Below are 22,354 nucleotides of genomic sequence, written 5' to 3' on the forward strand. Positions count from 1 at the left end.
AAAGTGAAATTAGAAATGTATGGTAAAAAAGGACTTTAGTCTTGATCTGTTTCTCACCCATACCTTTCATATCGCTTCTGAAAATATGGATTATACCACTGGAGTCACACTGATTAATTTTATGCTGCCTTTTGGAGCTCCAAAGTTCTGGCCACTATTCACTTTCATTGTATGGACCTACAGAGTTGAGATATTCTTCTAAAAAACTTTTTTGGTGTCCTGCAGAAGAAAGAAAGAAAGTCATACACATCTGAGATGGCATGAGGGTGAGTAAATGATGAGAGAACCTCTTGTGTTCCCTCCATTTCGCCTTAATTTATAACATAAATTTGCTCATTATAAATCATATTATCAGCATAACAATTTGAGAGACAAATTGAAAAAAGCTTCAGGCTTTCGGACCCCAGTGTATGCGAAAACCTTTTGGTATGCCAAAGGTTTCTTGAGCATTCCTCATTTTTCTAGAGGCGCTTACAAAAAGAACCCAAAAGAAAAACTTCAGACCTACCTCAATCCATAACAGAATAAAAAAATTACTTCCCCAAAACAAGTAAAACCTCTTCCACTCATGGGAAACTGTCAATAACCCCAAGAGACATTCAGACCCTCATCTGACAGATTGATTTACCCTAGTGTCCTCTAACTGTCTCTGGAGTTTATCTGCTTTGGTCTTTTCAAACAGAAGACTCTGTTCAAGCTCCTTAATGTGGGCATGCTCCAGTTTGTTCTGCGTCTGTTAGTAGACAGAAGAGGAAAAAGAAGAGAACACCAACAGCGCGGTCACGTGCAAGCCAAAAGCCAAGTACCGAGAGCTTCATGCAGTTCCTGACATCATTCTCCTCTCTGAATAAGGACAAAGACAGCAGTGAAACAGAGGCAGAGCATCCCAAAGATGGAAAATCCCAAAAAACAACAACAGCACAAAGACATGAAATGAATGCGATTGGCTAAAAGAGCAGGCCAATGAAACAGACATGGAGGGTGTTGATAATGAAAGAATGAACGAGTGAAGATGACCAAAGAAAGAGTAAATGAATGAACCAATAGGAGAAAGATGTGAATGAAGTGTAAAAGAATCTCTAAGAACATGTTAATGAAACGAATGCTTCAATAGATCAACTTTAGGAAGAAGTGTTGCATTGATTCGTGTACAGTTTGTAAGAAGGAAAAATAACTGAATACATCTAAGAAGTGTCAGAACTAGTCAGTGAAAATCAGGTCCCGGTTGCAAGAAATCCCGTAGTGAAAACAGACTTCCAAAAATAACTAGGGGTTTTCTTAACTTTAGGTGTTTCTTGAAACCGGGCCCAATTCCTCAGTTCATAAGACTAAGAAACAACATTGTATATAAATCAATCTAAGAAAGATATAAACAATTATAAATAGAGATCAGGGGCCGTATGTATAAAGCAGTTTGCTCTTATTTCTAGAATTAAGAATAAGTGTTCATATACCAAACCTGGGGTTCGCTAGTTCGAATCCCAGGGTGTGCTGAGTAATTCCAGCCAGGTCTCCTAAGCAACCAAATTGTCCCGGTTGCTAGGGATGGTTGAATCACATGGGGTAACCTCCTCGTGGTCACTATAATGTGTTCTCGCTCTAGGTGGGGCGCGTGGTGAGTTGAGCGTGGATGCATTGGTAGAAGGCGTGAAGTCTCCGTGGTGACGCGCCACGCAGGTTGTGCAGGTTGACGGTCTCAGACGCGGAGGCAACTGGGATTCGTCCTCCGCAAACCCGGATTGAGGCAAATCACTACGTGACCACGAGGACTTAAAAAAACAAAAAGCACATTGGGAATTGGGCATTCCAAATTGTTCCAAAAGTGTTCATATGTGATAATAATTGGTCCAAGCTCCTAAATTGTTTAAGGGCACTGGAGATGTATCCTAACAGCAGCATGAAAATGTTTTGTGGCGATTAGAGGTCGACCAATAGCGGATTTTGGCGATACCGATAACTAAGACTCTTATGTTGGAATGATGGAGACTTAGCTCCATTAAAATGCTGTATATGCAAGTACATACCAAATTAAGCTTTTTAAAGTCTATATAACACACTATATAACTAACAAAATATGCACTGAAGTGAGAATAAATATATGAATGAATATTGTCAATGATGAAATCTTTAGATACAGCAAATCCCCATGAGGTGTTAGTGATCATTTTGTTTTATCTCTTAGAGGCCGCTGTTATAACGTAGAACTAAGCCGTTCTAACTGTAGAATCCTCCAGCGCTGACCACAGGGGAACAGAGAGGAATTTAAATAAAACAAATATATAGGCAGAAGACAAAATTTAATTATCGTACCGATTAATCGTAAATACGATATATCAGTCTACCTCTAGGGGAGGTAACACACTCTCCAACAACAAAGGATGTGTTGGACTTGGGCAAATGCAATTCGTGGTTGACCCAACAAGTGAAATGCATTGACATTTATTGAATTGCATCACAGTTTTTCAATTCATGATTACACTGAACTCATTGTGGATGTACAGCAATATTAAGCATTTGAAAAATGTAATGCGCTTTATGCATCATAAAAAAAAAAATGTGTTTCTATGGAAAAAATACATTTGAAAAATGGTACAGAGCTGCATCTACAAAACGAGCCCAACAAAAGCACTTGACATAAACGTTTTATAGAAGCGCATAGTTTCGTGTCATTTTGGGCGGCTGCTTGCAATTTTTCACACTCACTATTCAAACAAAACTTTGGACTAATTGCATAAAATTGGTCTAATTTTTGAGAAGCCCCCAAATACATAAAAAAGACACTTATTCATAAACTATGATCTTATGATAAAGTAAAAAAATTTAAGCATGTAATTCTGTGTCTGTTCACAATATCGCACATTCAAAAGTCTTATTTTATTCCACTATACGGCAGCAAGTATTAGAAAATAATTTTTCCTCAATCACCTTCCTTCACAAAATGCAGATCAAAATGTAAGTGGCGCTCTAACGCATTTTACCCTTCACAGATGTGCTTGTCCATAGACATTAAGTCAAATTTTTAGTTCATGTACAACCCTCATTTTTTAATTGAATATTTTGGCCTCTGAGTGGACTAGAAGCTTAGTCTATTCTCTCATTTGCAAAGATGTATAACATTTTATCATCAATAGTCGAAAACCTATTTTCCCGATGACTTGTTTAGCATGCTTTTCCTGCTGGATGGCATATTTTGTTCTGGACATCTAAGATATAACACTGGATTATTCAGCCAAGCAAGCTCACAGACAAGTATAAATGGCTCATTTTTTAGAAAACTGCCTAAGGCAAGAGCATATAGATTTGAATTTCATATTAGCAAACTATAGTTTTGGCAAGTCGTTCAAGACATCTACTTTGTGCATGACATGAGTAATTTTTCCAACAATTGTTTACAGACAGATTGTTTCACTCTTAATTGATTATATCACAATTCCAGTGGGTCAGAAGTTTACATACACTAAATGAACTGTGCCTTTAAGCAGCTTCGAAAATTCTTTCAGGCCTTATTTTGTTATTTTATGTAACATAAATGCAAACGTGATCTCTGAAAAGTTCAGATTCAAAGCTTTATAGCCTGACTAATGTTTTCGGAGACTTGAACACTGTAAAGTGTACAAAGTGTAAACTTTTTTGCGATATTGCCCCCCTTCACCTTTGGACGTCCATAGAGTTTAAGGGGTTAAAAGTTTCCTTCTGCTGCTTAATGAGCTTGAGAGATGTTGAATTACTAATATTTAACTGATTTATTCTTACCTGTAAATATTATAAACTCAAAGCCATGCTAGTTTCCATTTCCAATTTGCAATAAAACTTGTACTAAAAGCAAGTTAACTGTTGTCATTTCATAAAGACCTACTTCACGAATAGAGAACGTGTCAAACAAACAGAGCGCAAAGTACAGAGAAAACGATCGCGATCGTTTTGACAATAACACAGATTTCAAAGAAAGAATGAGATGGACTAATATGGTCGTGAAATTTGGGGAAATGCGATTCGTTGTTTAGCCAACAAGAGATATCTATCGACATTTTCATTTAGTTGCATTCATTTAATTTATACATTGGAACTCATTGTGGATGCACAGCAACATTTGATGCATAAATTGCATGTATAAGCTTTCAGAGGGTTGCAACAACAGATCAAATCTAAATATCACTAAAATGATAAAAAAATCAATGATGAAAATCATCTCCAATGACTTTCATAATGACTAGTTGGATATCTGTGCTTTGGCACGGAGAACCTCCGTCAGTGACATCACTTTACTGTAGAGAGAACGTGTTTCTATGGGAAAAAAAGACATTTAAAAGATTGTACAGAGCTACTTCTGAAAAGAGCCCGATCTAAGCCCGACCCAAGCACTTATAAAACGTTTTATAGAAGATCAGTTTTGTGTGGGTTGTTGGGTGCTTTGGGAGATTACTTCTGCTGCTTAATGTGCTTGAGAGATGCTTTTCCCCAGCACATAACATACATTGATTCTTGATGGTGGCAAAGAGGAGAGCGGGTCTGGGCCGCGTTGACACACGCCCGGCCCCTAATCAGGCTAATTAAGCCGACGGGAGGGATAAAGGCCGCCGGAGGTGGCGGTTATGGAGAGAGAGAGCTACAGGCAGCTGCCCTGTATGTGTTTGTTTTATGTTTTAATTTATCATTAAATTATTATTTATATTGTCAAGATGGTTTTCAGCTCCTCCTTTCCCTTTTACCCTGTTACACTGACTTAAAATATTGATTTGATAAAATGGTGTTTATATGTTAAACGTCAAATTTATCTCTAAATTAAACCTTGTTTAACTGAAATCTTACATGTAATGCAAGTAATAATTTAAGAACATTAACTATAATGGGATTATAGCAAAGCGTTCGTTTTATCATTTATCTTAATGATTTCAATAGTACTTCTGCATTATTTTGCTTTGATAATTTGAGAAAAATATGCAATTTATATTGCAATATTGTTGCTTTTTGCAGGAAGTGCATAGAGAACATTTATACATTTATATTTTTTGTAGCTTCAATTTGCGTATTTATTGGATTTATTGCGTATATATACACATACAGTACAGTGCACACGTCTTAGGCACATAAGATGTTTCACAAACAAATGTGTCTTGGGATGGTTATTTATATCTTCAGCTTTAGTGTGTGAATAGGAAACATAAATGTAAGAGTCCCAAACTTTACTTTTGTAAATAGAAAAGATTAGAATATAACAACATGGAGCCCTGCAACAGATGTCATGCCCCCCCCCAAAAAAAACCCCCACTGAACATCGTCAGTCTGAGATTACATACAGAGACATAAGCAATTGAGACAGGCTGAATATATAGAAGAACTGTGTTGAATTCTCCAAGAAGCTTTAAAATCCTGTCTGCCAACATCCAAGAAAAACTGTGTCCAGGTGAACATAGGAGAATTGGTGCTGTTTTAAAGGCAAAGGTGGTCACACCAAATATTGATTTTGCTTTTTTGTTTACTGGACTTTGTATGACGTTAAGTGATAAATGAAACTATTTATGTCATTGTTTTTGAAGACATCCTCACTATGCAACATTTTTCACATGCCTAAAACTTTTGCACTGTACTCTATATATACTCTGGCGGCCAAAGGTTTGGAATAATGTTCAGATTTTGCTGTTTCTGAAGGAAATTGGTACTTTAATTCACCAAAGTGTCATTCAACTGATCACACAGTATAGTCAGGACTTTACTGATGTAAAAAACAACACCATCACTATTTGAAAAAAAGCCATTTTTTATCAAATCTAGACAGCAGCATCACTCCAACACCTTATCCTTGAGTAATCTTGCTAAATTGATCATTTGATACTAGAAAATCACTTGCCATTATATCAAACATGGCTGAAAGCTATTTGGTTCATTAAATGAAGCTTAACATTGTCTTAGTTTTTGAGTTGCCACAGTGTGCAATAGACATATCTTATGTTAATAAGATATTATTATTAGGCCAAGGATAATATTAGGTCAAAAATGGCAAAAAAATAAACCGCTTTCTCTAGAAACTCATCAGTCCAGTCAAATATTGTTTTGAGGAATGAAGGTGATACAATGCTTGAAATTGCCAAACAACTGAAGATTTCACACAAAGGTGTCACTACAGTCTTCAAAGACAAGGAACAACTGTCTCTAACAAGGACAGAAAGAGATGTGGAAGACCAGATGTGCAACTGAACAAGAGGATAAGTACATCAGAGTCTCTAGTTTGATGTTTCAGTTTCATGTACAGCAGTAAAGAGAAGACTCAGGAGGCCTTATGGGAAGAATTGCAAAGAAAATGACACTTTTGAAACAGAAATACAAAAAGAAAAGGTTTGAGTGGGCAAAGGAACAGACATTGGACAACAGATAATTGGAAAAGAGTGTTATTATGGATCTTAACCCCATTGAGCTTTTGTGGTATAAGCTAGACTATAATGTGCATGAGAAGAACCCAACAAGACGAAATGTCACCCGAGTATCTGGACAAACTGACCGCTAGAATAACAAAGATCTGCAAAGCTGTCATTGCTGCACATGGAGGATATTTTGATGAGAACTCTTTGAAGTAATTTAATTTCATTCAAATTGTAATAGTAATTTTTCACATTATTAATGTCCTGATTATACATTGTGATCAGTTGAATGCCACTTTGGTGAATAAATGTAACAAATTCTTTCCATAAGATCAAAATCTGTACATCATTCAAAACTTTTGGCAGCCAGTGTATGTTTCAAAATTCCCTGATATTTCAAGGTTATCCGTGTCCGTAGGAACCTCTTTAACCTTTTTATTTTTCAGATATCTACAGCGTTTATGAAAATTACAAAGTATAAAAGCCAATCATTATTTGTGCATTAATGCACAAACTGTTCTGCATAAAGACTATGACTACATAGGTCCACTAATATCCGATTTCTCTTGGTGTAAATGTATGTGGTTGGATAATTTTACCTCTAGGTCACCTTTGGTAATGCAAGCTTCTTCCACACGAAACTGCAGGTCCTCCACTTTTCTGTATGACACATTAGAGATATTGTTTTAGCTATTTTAATGTTTCAAAACACGCAAACAGTTTAGAGAGTGCAATACAAGCTCTCAAATGTTTAATCTTACAAATTAATCGCTTGAATTCAAACCATTCATTTTACTAATGCTGTAATCAAGCAAATTGTTAAGCTAACATGTACATTTGTCTTATTATCAGGATTACCTTTTTTCCTCTTCTAGTTGATTCATCAGCTCCACTTTGTCTCTGTCTGCAGTCTCAACAAGTCTGCGCAACTGGTCCAACTTAGCTTCCATCTCGTGAGAATACTTGGAGAAAAAAAATCAACATAAAAATTGCATTTGCACAGGAATTAACTTAATTCCGAGATATAAAGAATAATCATGTTCACTTGAATTTTTATGTCCACACTAGTACGTATTCGGTTGAAAATGCATCAAACATTTATGCCTCTAATCCACACTGACATTTTCTTCCACTGAAAATGGAGCCTTTTGAAAACATTCTCTAGTACCAAATGCATTGAAAAACAAAGACATTGGGAAACTGAAAATGGCTTTTATCTATTGGGATTTGATTGGATTGTAAAATGAAGGGAGCAGTGAAGCATGTTACATTATTTTACTTTTACAATAGTGCATTGATGAATTGTGCACAGTAAGACCATGGACATTTATTAAGAAAACAACTATGTTGATTTCAAACCACACAGTTGAGGCACATTTGCTCAATGCAAACTGCAATATTTGTGTGTTGTCTTGGAAGTTTTTGAAAAGCAGGGGCTTCTGACCTGTTCTTGGCCCTGTCTGAGCAGAACCAGCTCCTGCTGCACCTCTCCAGCATGGCTGGTGGCTCGGGCCACCTCCGTCCTCTCCAAATCTCGCTCAGCTAGGAGCTGCTCAATGTGCTGCTGTTTCTCCTTTAAGGCCTCTTGCAGGGCCGTGGTCCCTGAGATCTTCCGTGCGTAACGTGCAGACGTCTCTGTGAGCTGAGAGATAATTTACAGGTATTATGTCAAACAGTAGTCAAATTCTTGGAGAAAACGGGATGCTGTGAATTGGATGTTACCAGGCCTGCACGGCTGGGTTGGCCCCCGACTGAGGAGGCGACGGAGCTGAGGGAGCTGACGGAAGAGGCGCTGTGACTGTTCTTTAGCGTTGATCTGCGCCTTGATATTTTGGATTTGGCTGCCGTGGTGGATGGGAAACCAATGCGAGTCACTTTATGCGTTGGAGCAAATAGTCCGTACTTTGGGAGACACTGAAAATACCTATTGGAGAGTGAAACATTGCATTGTGAGGGGGGGCATGGAAGACCTTAGATCTCAAATCTCATTCCCTTCACCACATTCAAATCTGGCACATATCTCTAAATTATTGCTTCTGAAGACATGGAATACAGCACATGATTCATATGGACTACTTTTATATGCTTTTTGAAGCTTGACAGTATTATTTACATTTATGTATTTGGCAGAGGCTTTTATCCAAAGCGACTTACAGTGCCTTATTACAGGGACAATCCCCCCGGAGCAACCTGGAGTTAAGTGCCTTGCTCAAGGACACAATGGTGGTGGCTGTGGGGATCGAACCTACAAACCTTATGCTTATCAGTTCAGTGCTTTAGCCCACTACGCCACCACCACTCCACATTATCCATCGTACAATCCTTCAATATATACATATACTGTATAGAGGCTGTTTATCATTATATTTCAATTTGGATATATAAAACAGGGTGTTTTCTAGTTTATTTGCGTTTATTAAGTATAAATGTATGTTCTCGCCCTATTTTTAACCCTCACAAAAAATAACCATGGTCTTATCTTACAATATATTACTGTAGTAACCATGGCTGTAGTAACCACGGTTAATTTAGTTGTTACTATGGTTTTACTACAAATACATTGGTTAAACTATGGTTACTGTAGACAAACCATGGTTAGGCTTTTTTCATATCAATCATATTATTTAATATAGACATTTTTTGTATCATTTTGTTTAGTATACAGCTTTCACTGTGGCTCTTTTTTAAATTTTGGCTTGTCATGTGTTCAACCGATACAATTTTCAATGGAAATTATTTATTTATTGTTACAAAAGTGAAAAAGCTTTTGTACCTCTTTGTACATTTTTTTAGCGTTCCTAAGTAAAACAGTGATCTGATGACAAAATAAGGTAAGTTGTCAAATACCGGTATCGTTATCGGCTTATAGTTTGTTGTTGAATCGGTATCGGACAAATATTTTCATATCGGTGCATCCCAAGAATTTCTCCCTAATTAAATATATCAGCTACGGGTGGGTGGGTGATATGGCCAAAATCTTTTATCACGATAGGAGTCATTTTATATCACGATAACGATATATATCACGATAGAGTAAATGTTTTTGAAAAATCAATAAAAATGTATTAAAATATTAAATAAATTTAATAATCAAGTCAGTGAATTAAATACTTTCAAATACTTCCTCTTCTATAATTTTCTCTTTATTTGGACCTTGACAATAGTTCAAATAAAAAAAGAAAAATGTAGAAAAATCATTCTTACCATAAAGCACATTATGCCAAATTTCATTGGATTTTCTTTAACATATGCATTATTTTACATATGCAAATTTCATAAACAAAATTATGACAGAATTAACAGAACAACGTAATTTGCTTTATGACATTTTTTGGTCCCGCTTTATATTAGGTGTCTTTAACTAATTTTTACTTAAGTATTTAAAAACATTTAGTTTTACGTGTTGTTGCATTGTATTGCATCATTTGTTGTTGCATCCATGTGTAATTATGACATAACATGGCCTTACCTCACGCCAGCCACTGCCCCATCATTCTTGCCAAGTGGCTCATCCAGTTCAACTCCACACCATTCCCCTTTCGCAAAGTCTGTTTCACCCAGAAACCGCACAACACCTGCCTTGGTCCCACCCACCTGATGAATAATAAAAAAAATAATAAAAAATAAAAAAGTAGAATAAACATTTAATAATCACAACCTTTATGTACAAACAGACCAATGATGGGCATTACCAGCACACGATCACCCATCTTAAGTTCCCGTTGTAGCTTCTTGGCCGAATCTGTCTCAGACAGATTAGAGGCAGACTCGCTGGCAGTTCTAGTCAAGTTTGAGGACTTGGTGGTTGCAGTTGCATTGGTGGTTTGAGTGTCCGAACGGCATCTTTGGCAGGAGAAGCCTGATTGGCCGAGGTCTGGCTGGCGGGTGTAATTGCACCATTGGACTTATGCTCTGCCACCGGACTGCGGAATAGTTTGGATGGCCGAGTGAATATGCCACGCATGTCCTCGCACTGAAAGTAGCGGATCCCAGACACAGATCCGTCATTTTTCCCAATGGGTTCATCTAGAACTATGCCCGCCCATTGACCCGGAGCAAACTGTGTCCCACCAATGAACTGCACGCAGCCTTGTTTATTTCCACTGACCCAAACTCGTTCACCAACAGAGAAGTCTGATGCTGCATCTTGGGCACTATTGGAGGTCGGGGAGGTTACAGCTTTGGGGCCAGCTGCGGTCATGAAACATATAAGTATTTAAATCACCCCTGAATCAATGTGTGCCATATGTAACATACTGTACAGGTGGAGATCAGTAACTCACCTGCAGTGGGTGAGGTCTTGGTAGCCCCTGTCGATGGTTTACCAATCTTAGTGGGTGGTTTGATACCACTTGGCTTCCCCGTACTCATTTTCCCTGGTTTATGCACTTAAATGTGCTGTTCCTGCAGGGCATGAAAACAAATTTAATTGGATTGAATTTTCTGACAGGTAAGGACAAATATGTTACATTTCATTATAACTATTGTTATTTATGACATTTGAATCAGTTCCAACTTTAGGACAACAAACTATCAAATGCCTTATGTAAATGTACTGTATGAAGGCTACGAAAATATTCTAAATCCAACAAACTAAACATTAGTGTCACGGTCCTGTCACAATGTCAGTCAGAGTTTTGGTCTGACAGGGCCATGGCATTATCTGCCCATGTCTGTCTTTGTGTGAGAGCGCAGTTTCGGTTATATTCCCAGCCGCACGCTCTTCAGTTGGTTGTGTTTCATGTCTGGAGAGTGATGTCTGGGTCATGAATTCTGTGTAGGGACCCAGATATTCATACTCCTTGTCTGTCTGTTATTGACGTGGGTTCATTGCGCATGTGTCATCTTGGCTGCGTGCAATCGTGCTGATAATCTATGTCCGTCTTTGTGTCTGTCTCTCGCATACGCATGTTTCGCTTGCTGTCTTCATGTTTGTGCTGAGGTTTGGTCACTTCAGTAAGGTGTCGGATGTGTGTGGCCAAACTCTCACAAAAGTGTCTCCTCTCATCTTGTTTGTTGATTGGCATAAGTGTAAATTGCCTCATTGTCTTGGCAATGTGCGCTCATACCAATCGGATGTTTTACCTTTCGGTATCGCCGAAAGGCCCAGGCCCAGTTCGTCTTGTTTTCTAGTTGCTTTTGTCAATCCTGTTCCCCAGCCTGGCTTGGTTTGGTCCCAGTCGCTGCCAGCGCTCCCGGCCACGGAGCCACAAGGGCTGTTACCCCGTCAATTCCGGTGTCAACGACCACGGAGGTTGTTCACCTCTCGCTGCCTGAACTCACAGCCATGAAGGCTATTCCCCCATCAAAGCCAGTGCCCATGACCACGGAGGTCATTCCCCTTCACTGCCTATACTCACAGCTACGAAGACTGTTTCCCCGTCATTCCAGTGCCCATGACCACAGAGGTCACTCCCCCATCACTGTCTGAGCTCACAGCCAATGAGAAGACTCCCCTGTCACTGCAAGTACTCACGACCAAGGAGACTGTTACCCTGTCACTGCTGGTGCTCACAGCAACAGATGCTGCCCCCCTGCCTCTGCCAATGTCCGAGCCTTCCAAGGCTTTGCCCCCTGAGCCACTCCCTCCTGAACCCTGTCCTGCAGCCGCTGTACAGTTCCATGCCCCCATCCAGCGGCCAAAATCCAGTCTCACCTCCCAGGCTTCCTGACCCTGCCCTGTGGCTGCCTCCCAGGCCTCCAGACCCTGTCCCTGTCCCTGTGGCCACCTCCCAGGCCTCCAGACCCTGTCCCTGCCCTGTGGCCGTCTCCCAGGTCTCCAGACCTTACCTCTGCAACCCTGTGAAAGCTGGTGGAGGATCGGTGATGATCTAGGGGTGCTTCAGCAAGGCTGGCCTCAGGCAGATTTGTCTTTGTGAAGGACACATGAATCAAGCCACGTACTAGGTTATCCTGGAAGTAAACAAGCCATCAAACAAAGCCGAGCTGCTTAAATTTTTGCATCAGGAGTGGCATAAAGTCACCCAACAGCAATGTGCATGAAAGCGGTGATTGAAAATCAGGGTTATTCCACCAACTATTGATTTCTGAACTCTTCCAAATTTTAAACATTAGCATTTTGTTGTTTAAAAAAATTATATGAACTTCTTTGCATTATACGAGGTCTGAAAACACTGCATCTTTATTTATTTATTTTGACCAATAGTCAATAAATGCTCTAAATGACAAAACTTTTATTTGGAATTTGGGAGAAATGTTGTCAGTACTTTATAGAATCAAACAAAAATGTTCATTTTACTCAAACACATACCTATAAATAGTCATTCCAGAGAAACTAATTATAAATAATTTTGCAGTAGTCTCTTGTTCAAGAGCTGTACACACTGAACGAGTACATGACACTCGGTACAGCTCAACACGTGAATTAAGCTGTACTTACACACTAAGGCCCGTCGATATAATCAGCTTCGTCAAAGGATTTCGACTTGACTGTTTGTATTACAATATGTACTATTTTAGCGAGCTGACGACAACTAGCCAATCCCATATATAAAAAAACATCTTTTGTGATTATATCTCATTGCTATAAGTGAATATGATATCATATCCGTCCAAATAAACATCAAATAGCCTGTTTTGAGTGATAAATTGAGTATTGTTGTGTTTACATGCGGCTGTAACTTCACATCATAACAAACGTTCTGCTAGTCGACATTAGCCGGAGAGGCTAAATCCTCAAAACACATCACAAATTAGATAAATGTAATGATCTTTAGAGGGAACAAAATTATCACATTTTCTTACCTGAATTTTTATAATCTCAAGCATTCCTCCGTGATTAGGGAAATGAAGGGATTAAGTGTTTGTCTGGATGAGCTCACAGGGAAGATGATGTTGTCGGGTGAGGCAATTCAACACAAAGCAGCCCACAAACACTTTTAAGACAGTGATATTTAACAGGGTAGCTAAATAATTTGTTTAATCTGGTGACATATGATGTGTGTCGAGCTGGCATTTAAGATAGTGGGGGGAAATAACTGTTTTTGGTACAATGCATAAGAGACTTTTGTTATATAATACAGAATAAACATCAAAACACTTGTTTGTTTTTGACAAATAACAATATCTAGTTGGATATATGCGTAAAACACAAATAAATACATAGCTATTGAGGTTTAGTTCTGTAGTGTACTTTAAAGTATAATGTGTGCGTGGGTGGGGGTGGGGTGGGGGTGAACAACACTGCACTGGAATGTCTGAATTGACTATTTGAGAATGAATGCGACCTGAAGGTGTCAGTGGACTTTGGCGGCCACTAGTGGTCAGACCTGGAAAGTGACGGGAATTAGCCATATTAAAAGATTATCAAGTACTCATTAATATGAGAAATCTGAGCTAGCTATTTAATTTGTGCCTTATTATTTCTGCTTATTATTTCTGAATTATAAAGATATTTAAACTGCCAAAACTCTTTAAATATATAAATAACAAAACTGTCAATGAGAATGGCCTGTTGAATTGCGATCATTTCAGGTGCATATGCACAAATCCCATCATACTCTCGGGAAGCATCGAAATGTTCTTCATACATAAAGCTGTGCAATTGTGTGCAACATCTGCACGGCTGTCTACTGGTGGTGCATCATCGGTGCATGCTCTACTCAGCATGCATTTGACATGGACTGCCCTATTCCAATGTCAATAACATTGTGATATCTGCAATATTGCATTGAGCCCAGTTGCAAGAAAGCAAGATAGCTACTGCAGTATGCATCACATGGATGTTGCAGTCTGAACGCAGCGCTGGTGTTACATACTAAATTACATGCATCTGTGTGTCTGCGACAATGTTCCTCACGCCCACAAATACGGGCTTCTGAAATGTACGGGAATACATGTCAGGAAACAAAACGATTCAACAAAGGATTTGAGTCACTTCTAAAACCGCTAACCAAGGTAAGACGCACACACTTCGTATTCTGTTTGTTATCATTCAGTCTCGATTTGAATTAAAACAAAAATGATTATAAGCCTGATATATAGTAAGTGTGTTGTTTTCGATGTAATACGTTTTATTGTATGATTTTAGTCATAGATGAATCAGATTGATGTGCAGATGTGGACTTGTGGATGGAGTATGTTTTTACATTCCAGTTGCCATTGTGTGTCCTGTGTTTTGCATCCTATTTACGCTTCAAATGATTCCTGTGATGTCTAATGCAATATATGTTCGTAGATTAAACACCGGTTTCAACGTTATAACAATTTCCATATTTATTCCACATCAATCCAGATTTATAAATATGATATATGGTATTAAGTGTGATGTTACCTCCTTGACAACAACTAAGTCATTTTCTGTTTTATCTTATTCATGTAAGATTCATAAATGTTTTTTGTAATTGTATTACATTTATATTCTTGTAATTGATTCAAATGTTTGTTTATTCAATGTAAACATTTTATGTAACTAAATATTATACTTTTTAAGGTTTTTATTTCTTACGTATGTACGTATGTATAAATGAAAATAATAATACAAATTTAAATAAAATCTAATAAATATACATATATTTTTGTTGTTGCAGTTTTCAATTTTATTTTGTATTATTTGCTTTATAAAAGCCATCTAGACTGGCCCTCAGTCGAGACACACACACGCACACACACACACACACACACACACACACACACACACACACACGTTTGCTTACGCTTACACTTAAGCAACATTTTTAACTACTCCACAGATTTCATATTAGCAATCTATAGTTTTTGCAAGTCGTTTAGGACATCTACTTTCTGCACGACATGAGTAATTTTTCCAACAATTGTTTACAGACCGATTGTTTCACTTTTTATTGAGTATATCACAATTCCAGTTGGTCAGAAGTTTACATACACTAAGTTAACTGTGCCTTTAAGCAGCTTGCAAAATTCCAGAAAATGATGTCAAGCCTTTAGCCAATTAGCTTCTGATAGGAGGTGTACTGAATTATGGTTGTATTTTAAGGCCTACCTTCAAACTCAGTGCCTCTTTGCTTGACATCATGGGAAAATCAAAAGAAATCAGCCAAGACCTCTTTATTTGTGGACCTCCTCAAGTCTGGTTCATCCTTGTAAGCAATTTCCAAATGTGTGAAGGTACCACATTCATCTGTACAAACAATAGTACGCAAGTATAAACCCCATGGGACCACACAACCATCATACCACTCAGGACGGAGACCCATTCTGTGATTAACTTAGTTTGGGGCGAAAAGTGCATCAGTCTCAGAACAACAGCAAATGACCTTGTGAAGATACTGGAGGAAGCAGGTAGACGAGTATCTATATCCACAGTAAAACGAGTCCTATATCGACATAACCTGAAAGGCTGCTCAGCAAGGAAGAAGTCACTGCTCCAAAACCACCATAAAAAAGCCAGACTACAATTTGCAAGTGCACATGGGTGACAAAGATTTTACTTTTTGGAGAAATGCCCTCTCGTCTAATGAAACAAAAATTTGATTGTTTGGCCATAATGACCATCGTTATGTTTGGAGGAAAAAGGGTGAGGCTTGCAAGCTGAAGAACACCATCCCAACCATGAAGCTTGGGGGGTGGCAGAATCATGTAGTGAGGGTGTTTTGCTGCAGGGAGGGACTGGTGCACTTCACAAAACATGAAGGAAAATGATGTTGATATATTGAAGCAACATCTCAAGACATCAGCCAGGAAGTTAAAGTACGGTCGTAAATGGGTCTTCCAAATGGACAATGACCCCAAGCGTACCTCCAAAGTTGTGTTAAAATGGCTTAAGGACTTAAAGTCAAGGTATTGGAGTGGCCATCACAAAGCCCTGACCTCAATCAAATAGAAAATTTGTGGGCAGAACTGAAAAAGCATGTGCGAGAAAGGAGGCCTAAAACCCTGATTCGGTTACACCAGTTCTGTCTGGAGGAATGGGACAAAATTCCAGCAACTTATTCTGAGAAGCTTGTGACCCAAGTTAAACACTTTAAAGGCAATGCCACCAAATACTAACAAAGTGTATGTAAACTTCTGACCCACTGGGAATATGATGAAAGAATTAAAGCTGAAATAAATAATTATCTCTATTATTATTCTGACATTTCACATTCTTAAAATAAAGTAGTGATCCTAACAGACAGGGAGTGTTTTCGAGATTAAATGTCAGGAATTGTGAAAAGTGGAGTTTAAATATATTTGGCTATGGTGTATATAAACTTCTGACTTCAACTGTCTAATATATATATATATAGAGTTATGCTCAAAAGTTTGCATACCCTTGGATAATTTGTAATACAAGTACCATGTTTAAAGAAAACATGAGTGAGCAGACAAAACACATTTCTTATGGGATTCATATTAAACTGTAGGTTATAACAGAATGGCACAATCATAAAACAAAACATGGCAACAAAGAAAAAAATTAAATATACATAAGTCTGCATACCCTTAGTCCTTAATACTGTGTATTGCCACCTTTAGCATCAATGACAGCATGCAGTCTTTTGTAATAGTTGTCTATGAGGCCCCAAAATCTTGCAGGTGGTATAGCTGCCCATTCCTCTTGGCAAAATGCCTCCACGTTTGAGATCTCCCCAGAGTGGCTCAATGATATTAAGATCAGGAGACTGTGATGGCCACTCCAGATCCTTCACCTTTTTCTGCTTTAACCACTGGAGGGTCAACTTGGCCTTGTGCTTAGGGTCATTGTTGAGCTGGAATGTCAGAGAGCGTCCCATGCGCAGCTTTCATGCAGAAGAATGCAAATTGTCTTCCAGTATTTTCTGATAACATGCTGCTTTCATCTTGCCATAAATTTCCACAAGATTCCCGTGCCTTTAGAGCTCAAAGCCCTAAAACATCAGTGAGCCACCAACATGTTTCACAGTGGGGATGGTATTCTTTTCACTATAGGCCTTGTTGACCCCTCTCCAAACATAGCGCTTATGGTTCTGACCATAAAACTCTATTTTGGTCTCGTCACTCCAAATTACAGTGTGCCAGAAGCTGCGAGGCATTTCAAGGTGTTGTCAGGCATATTGTAACCAGGCTTTTTTGTGGGATTGGTGCAGTAAAGGCTTCTTTCTGGCAACTCGACCATGCAGCTCATTTTTGTTTTAAGTATCGTCGTATTGTGCGCCTTGAAACAACCACTCTGTCTTTTTCCAGAGCAGCCTGTATTTCTCCTGAGGTTACCTGTGGGTTTTTCCTTTGTATCCCGAACCATTCTTCTCGCAGTTGTGGCTGAAATCTTTCTTGGTCTACTTGACCTTGGCTTGGTATCAAGAGATCCCTGAATTTTCCACTGCATAATAAGTGATTGAACAGTACTTACTGCCATTTTCAAGGCTTTGAATATCTTTTTATCTCCATTTCCATCTTTATAATGTTCCATTACCATGTTACGCAGGTCTTTTGAGAGCTCAGTATCTAGCCTGCTCAGTGCATCCATGTAAGAGCTAACAAACTCATTGACTATTTATACACAGACACGAATTGCAATTTAAAAAGCCACAGGTGTGGGAAATTAACCTTTAATTGCCATTTAAACCTGTGTGCGCCACCTGGTGCGTCTGTAACAAGACCAAACATTCAAGGGTATGTAAACTTTTGATCAGAGACATTTGGGTGATTTCTGTTATCATTATGATTTAAAAAGGAGCAAAACAACTGTGTGATAATAAATGGCTTTATATGATCACTATCCTTAAATATATATATATATATATATATATATATATATATTGTTTTTGCATGATTAGTAATATTTTCATTATCAATGCCAAAATTTCACAATTTCTGCCAAGGTATGCAAACATTTGAGCACAACTGTATACGTACGTACACACATATACACTCACCTAAAGGATTATTAGGAACACCTGTTCAATTTCTCATTAATGCAATTATCTAATCAACCAATCACATGGCAGTTGCTTCAATGCATTTAGGGGTGTGGTCCTGGTCAAGACAATCTCCTGAACTCCAAACTGAATGTCAGAATGGGAAAGAAAGGTGATTTAAGCAATTTTGAGCGTGGCATGGTTGTTGGTGCCAGACGGGTCGGTCTGAGTATTTCACAATCTGCTCAGTTACTGGGATTTTCACGCACAACCATTTCTAGGGTTTACAAAGAATGGTGTGAAAAGGGAAAAACATCCAGTATGCGGCAGTCCTGTGGGCTGAAAATGCCTTGTTGATGCTAGAGGTCAGAGGAGAATGGGCCGACTGATTCAAGCTGATAGAAGAGCAACTTTGCCTGAAATAACCACTCGTTACAACCGAGGTATGCAGCAAAGCATTTGTGAAGCCACAACACGCACAACCTTGAGGCGGATGGGCTACAACAGCAGAAGACCCCACCGGGTACCACTCATCTCCACTACAAATAGGAAAAAGAGGCTACAATTTGCAAGAGCTCACCAAAATTGGACAGTTGAAGACTGGAAAAATGTTGCCTGGTCTGATGAGTCTCGATTTCTGTTGAGACATTCAGATGGTAGAGTCAGAATTTGGCGTAAACAGAATGAGAACATGGATCCATCATGCCTTGTTACCACTGTGCAGGCTGGTGGTGGTGGTGTAATGGTGTGGGGGATGTTTTCTTGGCACACTTTAGGCCCCTTAGTGCCAATTGGGTATCGTTTAAATGCCACGGCCTACCTGAGCATTGTTTCTGACCATGTCCATCCCTTTATGGCCACCATGTACCCATCCTCTGATGGCTACTTCCAACAGGATAATGCACAATGTCACAAAGCTCGAATCATTTCAAATTGGTTTCTTGAACATGACAATGAGTTCACTGTACTAAAATGGCCCCCACAGTCACCAGATCTCAACCCAATAGAGCATCTTTGGGATGTAGTGGAACGGGAGCTTCGTGCCCTGGATGTGCATCCCACAAATCTCCATCAACTGCAAGATGCTATCCTATCAATATGGGCCAACATTTCTAAAGAATGCTTTCAGCACCTTGTTGAATCAATGCCACGTAGCATTAAGGCAGTTCTGAAGGCGAAAGGGGGGTCAAACACAGTATTAGTACGGTGTTCCTAATAATCCTTTAGGTGAGTGTGTATATATATATATATAAATACACACACACACAATCTTTATTATTTTCTATTATTTTTTTTAGCTCTAGTGAAGGCCAGTCCAGATGGCTTTCATGTCCAGACTGTCTCGGTCGAGGAGTAATTCTAGGTCTCCAAGCAGAAGGGACACAGAGAAGGGATGTCCTGTACTAACTGTTGCTGAACTCGAGCGTCTGCTGTACACTGGAAAAACAGCCTGTAATCACGCAGATGAAGTATGGCCAAGACTCTACATAGGGGACCAGTGAGTAGCCCATATCTGTGGTTTGGACCATGTATGCTGAACAAGAGTCTAGTTTTATGTATAATACCTTATCCAAACATCATAATCCAACACATTGCTAAATGTGTCAAAATCAGCAACAATAGTGTAAATATATGTGACATATTCCCTGTTTTTTGTCTTGACTTTTATGCTGAAATTCTTGTTTAGTTCCTGTTTCCTGTTTATTCCTCTGTAGTTTAATTTTATGATTGGTTTTCCCCTGATTGTTTCCACAGGTGCTCCTCGTTCCCTTGTTAGCCATCTGTGTATTTAAGCCCTTGTTTTATCCATTTCCTTTGTTAGTCTTTGCATGTTTTGTTTGATGCCCTGTGCTTGGTTCCCTGTGTTTTGGTTTTCTTTATATTCTGAGTTTTTTTTTTCTGTTTATAAAGCTTTATTTAGATCCTCATTCCTCCTGGCTCGTCACAATAACACTGCAAAACTGTCAAACAATGGAATCATATTAATTATTCATACCCTAATGCATGCTGGGTACCCCAACACCCTGAGAAACTAGTTGTATTTCAATACAATCAATACAAAATGCAATCCAGTTACTGATTAAAAATATATAAAACAGGTTGTTTCTGTCGGGGCCTGGGTCGCTCACCGAGTACTGACGCTGACTACCACCCCTGGAGTCGCAAGTTTGAATCCAGGGTGTACTGAGTGACTCCAGTCAGGTCTCCTAAGCAACCAAATTGGCCCAGTTGCTAGGGAGGGTAGAGTCACATGGGGTAACCTCCTTGTGGTTCTTGCTCTCAATGGGGTACGTGGTAAGTTGTGTGTGGATCGCGGAGAGTAGCACGAGTCTCCACATGCTAGGAGTCTCTGCGGTGTCATGCACAATGAGCCGCGTGATTGACGGTCTCAGAAGCGGAGGCAACTGAGACTTGTTCTCCGTCACCCGGATTGAGGTGAGTAACAGTGCCACCACAAGGACCTACTAAGTAGTGGGTATTGGGCATTCTAAATTGGGCTAAATATATTAATGATCTGGTTGTGTATATATAATGGTTGTAATGGAACTGTTAACAAAATGAACATAAGAGTGAGCTGTCCAGGGAGTACAACCTGAAATATATATGTGTCACACTACCACCAAAGTAACTTTAGAAGCTCCTCTTATATTCAAACCATATCTATATTTTATCATCTAAACTTGAAATACTCCTTTCAGAGAAATCGCCTCTAACCGCAAAGAGCTTGTAAAGCTCAGGATCACGCACATCCTGAACTGTGCACAGAGCAAATGGAGAGGAGGTGCAGAGAATTATGTTGGCATGAACATCACATATCATGGCATTGAAGCACACGACTCGCCCTCTTTTGACATGAGTGTCAACTTCTACCCAGCGGCCGAGTTCATACATAGAGCACTCAGCACGGGAGGTCAGTTCATATGGAGGATCCTGTGGTTTCTGTAAACATTTCAAAGCTCGACTACTAAAACAAAATATATAAAGCTTCTACTATATAACAGTTCTAAATTGAACAAAACTTTTGTTTACATCCGGGTGCTATAGGAGAACCTTTTTAAGTTCCACAAAGAACTTTTTATTTAGAAAACTATGTGCTTTAAAGAAAATGTAAGAATGTATATCAGGCATTATGTCCCAGGGGTTGATTTTTTATTAAGAATAACAGATTTCAACTTATTTATTTTTGTTATATGAAGGCCACAGTAAAAGTGACTTGGAAAATTCTTGCCAGACTTTCACTAGTTATTTTTGGTACTTTTGGTACCATCGCAAGACAAAGGAGACATTTTATATTAAGTTTCACTTTCTAAATGTCTACAGTGCTAAAACAGTAATTTCATGTGAATATTTTGACAGTGTCTTTTATTTTTTAGGAACGGTGCTTGTGCACTGTGCAGTTGGTGTGAGCCGATCTGCCACACTTGTGCTGGCCTACCTCATGATCCGCCAGAAAATGACTTTAGTGGAGGCCATCAAGACTGTGAAGGATCACAGAGGCGTCACTCCAAACCGTGGTTTCCTACGGCAGCTTAGCGGTCTGGACAGTGTACTGCGCACCAGCCGCAATGCAACATAAAGCCACCAGTAGCGCTAGAAGAACTTTTCTCCAACATTCCTGGCAGGGGCGGTGCCAGAAGGGTGGCACGGGGTGGGAGTTGCCACCCTAAAAATGAGCTTTGCCACCCCAACTCGGACCAACGAAAATTACTGGTTGCTACCACTTACTCGACTCTGGCCACCCCTTTTCCACCCCTGGCAAAAAATCCTGGACATGCCCCTGGTTCTTGGCCCAGGCCTTGGCCTAATGCGTGTCGAATGCTGGAGTGTATCTTCACATACAGTGTTCTTCTATGGTCAGTAGAAATGCCTTATTACATCAGGACCTCTACAAAAGTGCATAATGCCTTATTCACATCTGTTCACGTTACCTCTTAAATGTTACTGTAGCTTCTTTTTTTTTACAATGTTGTTCTGAGTTGACCACCACAAAGAAGTGAATCGCACATTTTGTTGAACAGAACAGGAGTACCTTTTAAGAAGGGTAATTTGGAGAAGTGATCTCATTATTAATGCCAGGTGTGGCAATAGCATGGTACAATGATTGTATCAGATGATACCATGGTACTGCAATTCATGAACCATGGTATTTAGACAGTACTCTAAAGTAGTACCACCAATTTT

The 22,354-nt window shown here is 39.1% G+C and overlaps 2 protein-coding genes across 2 annotated transcripts in view; one reads left to right on the forward strand and one right to left on the reverse strand.

The window, feature by feature from the left end:
* LOC127636536 (CAP-Gly domain-containing linker protein 1-like) overlaps window positions 1-13,337 on the reverse strand; it is a 36,411-nt gene extending 23,074 nt beyond the window's left edge. The window contains 10 exon segments of the mRNA XM_052117128.1: window positions 629-733; window positions 6,956-7,016; window positions 7,215-7,318; window positions 7,801-7,998; window positions 8,079-8,280; window positions 9,826-9,950; window positions 10,049-10,176; window positions 10,179-10,547; window positions 10,640-10,760; window positions 13,122-13,337. Of these exon segments, the coding sequence (XP_051973088.1) occupies window positions 629-733; window positions 6,956-7,016; window positions 7,215-7,318; window positions 7,801-7,998; window positions 8,079-8,280; window positions 9,826-9,950; window positions 10,049-10,176; window positions 10,179-10,547; window positions 10,640-10,727 (1,380 nt within the window). The 5' untranslated portion in view covers window positions 10,728-10,760; window positions 13,122-13,337.
* An 879-nt stretch (window positions 13,338-14,216) lies between these two features.
* On the forward strand, window positions 14,217-22,044 carry LOC127637042 (dual specificity protein phosphatase 26-like). The gene is made up of 4 exons (XM_052117890.1): window positions 14,217-14,273; window positions 19,471-19,670; window positions 20,872-21,083; window positions 21,547-22,044. Exons 2-4 carry the CDS (start codon window positions 19,492-19,494, stop codon window positions 21,747-21,749), a joined length of 594 nt encoding a protein of 197 aa, XP_051973850.1. The 5' UTR covers window positions 14,217-14,273; window positions 19,471-19,491; the 3' UTR covers window positions 21,750-22,044.
* Window positions 22,045-22,354: the final 310 nt, after the last annotated feature.

Source organism: Xyrauchen texanus, chromosome 44, assembly GCF_025860055.1.
Source record: "Xyrauchen texanus isolate HMW12.3.18 chromosome 44, RBS_HiC_50CHRs, whole genome shotgun sequence".
In the NCBI taxonomy this organism is placed as follows: domain Eukaryota; kingdom Metazoa; phylum Chordata; class Actinopteri; order Cypriniformes; family Catostomidae; genus Xyrauchen; species Xyrauchen texanus.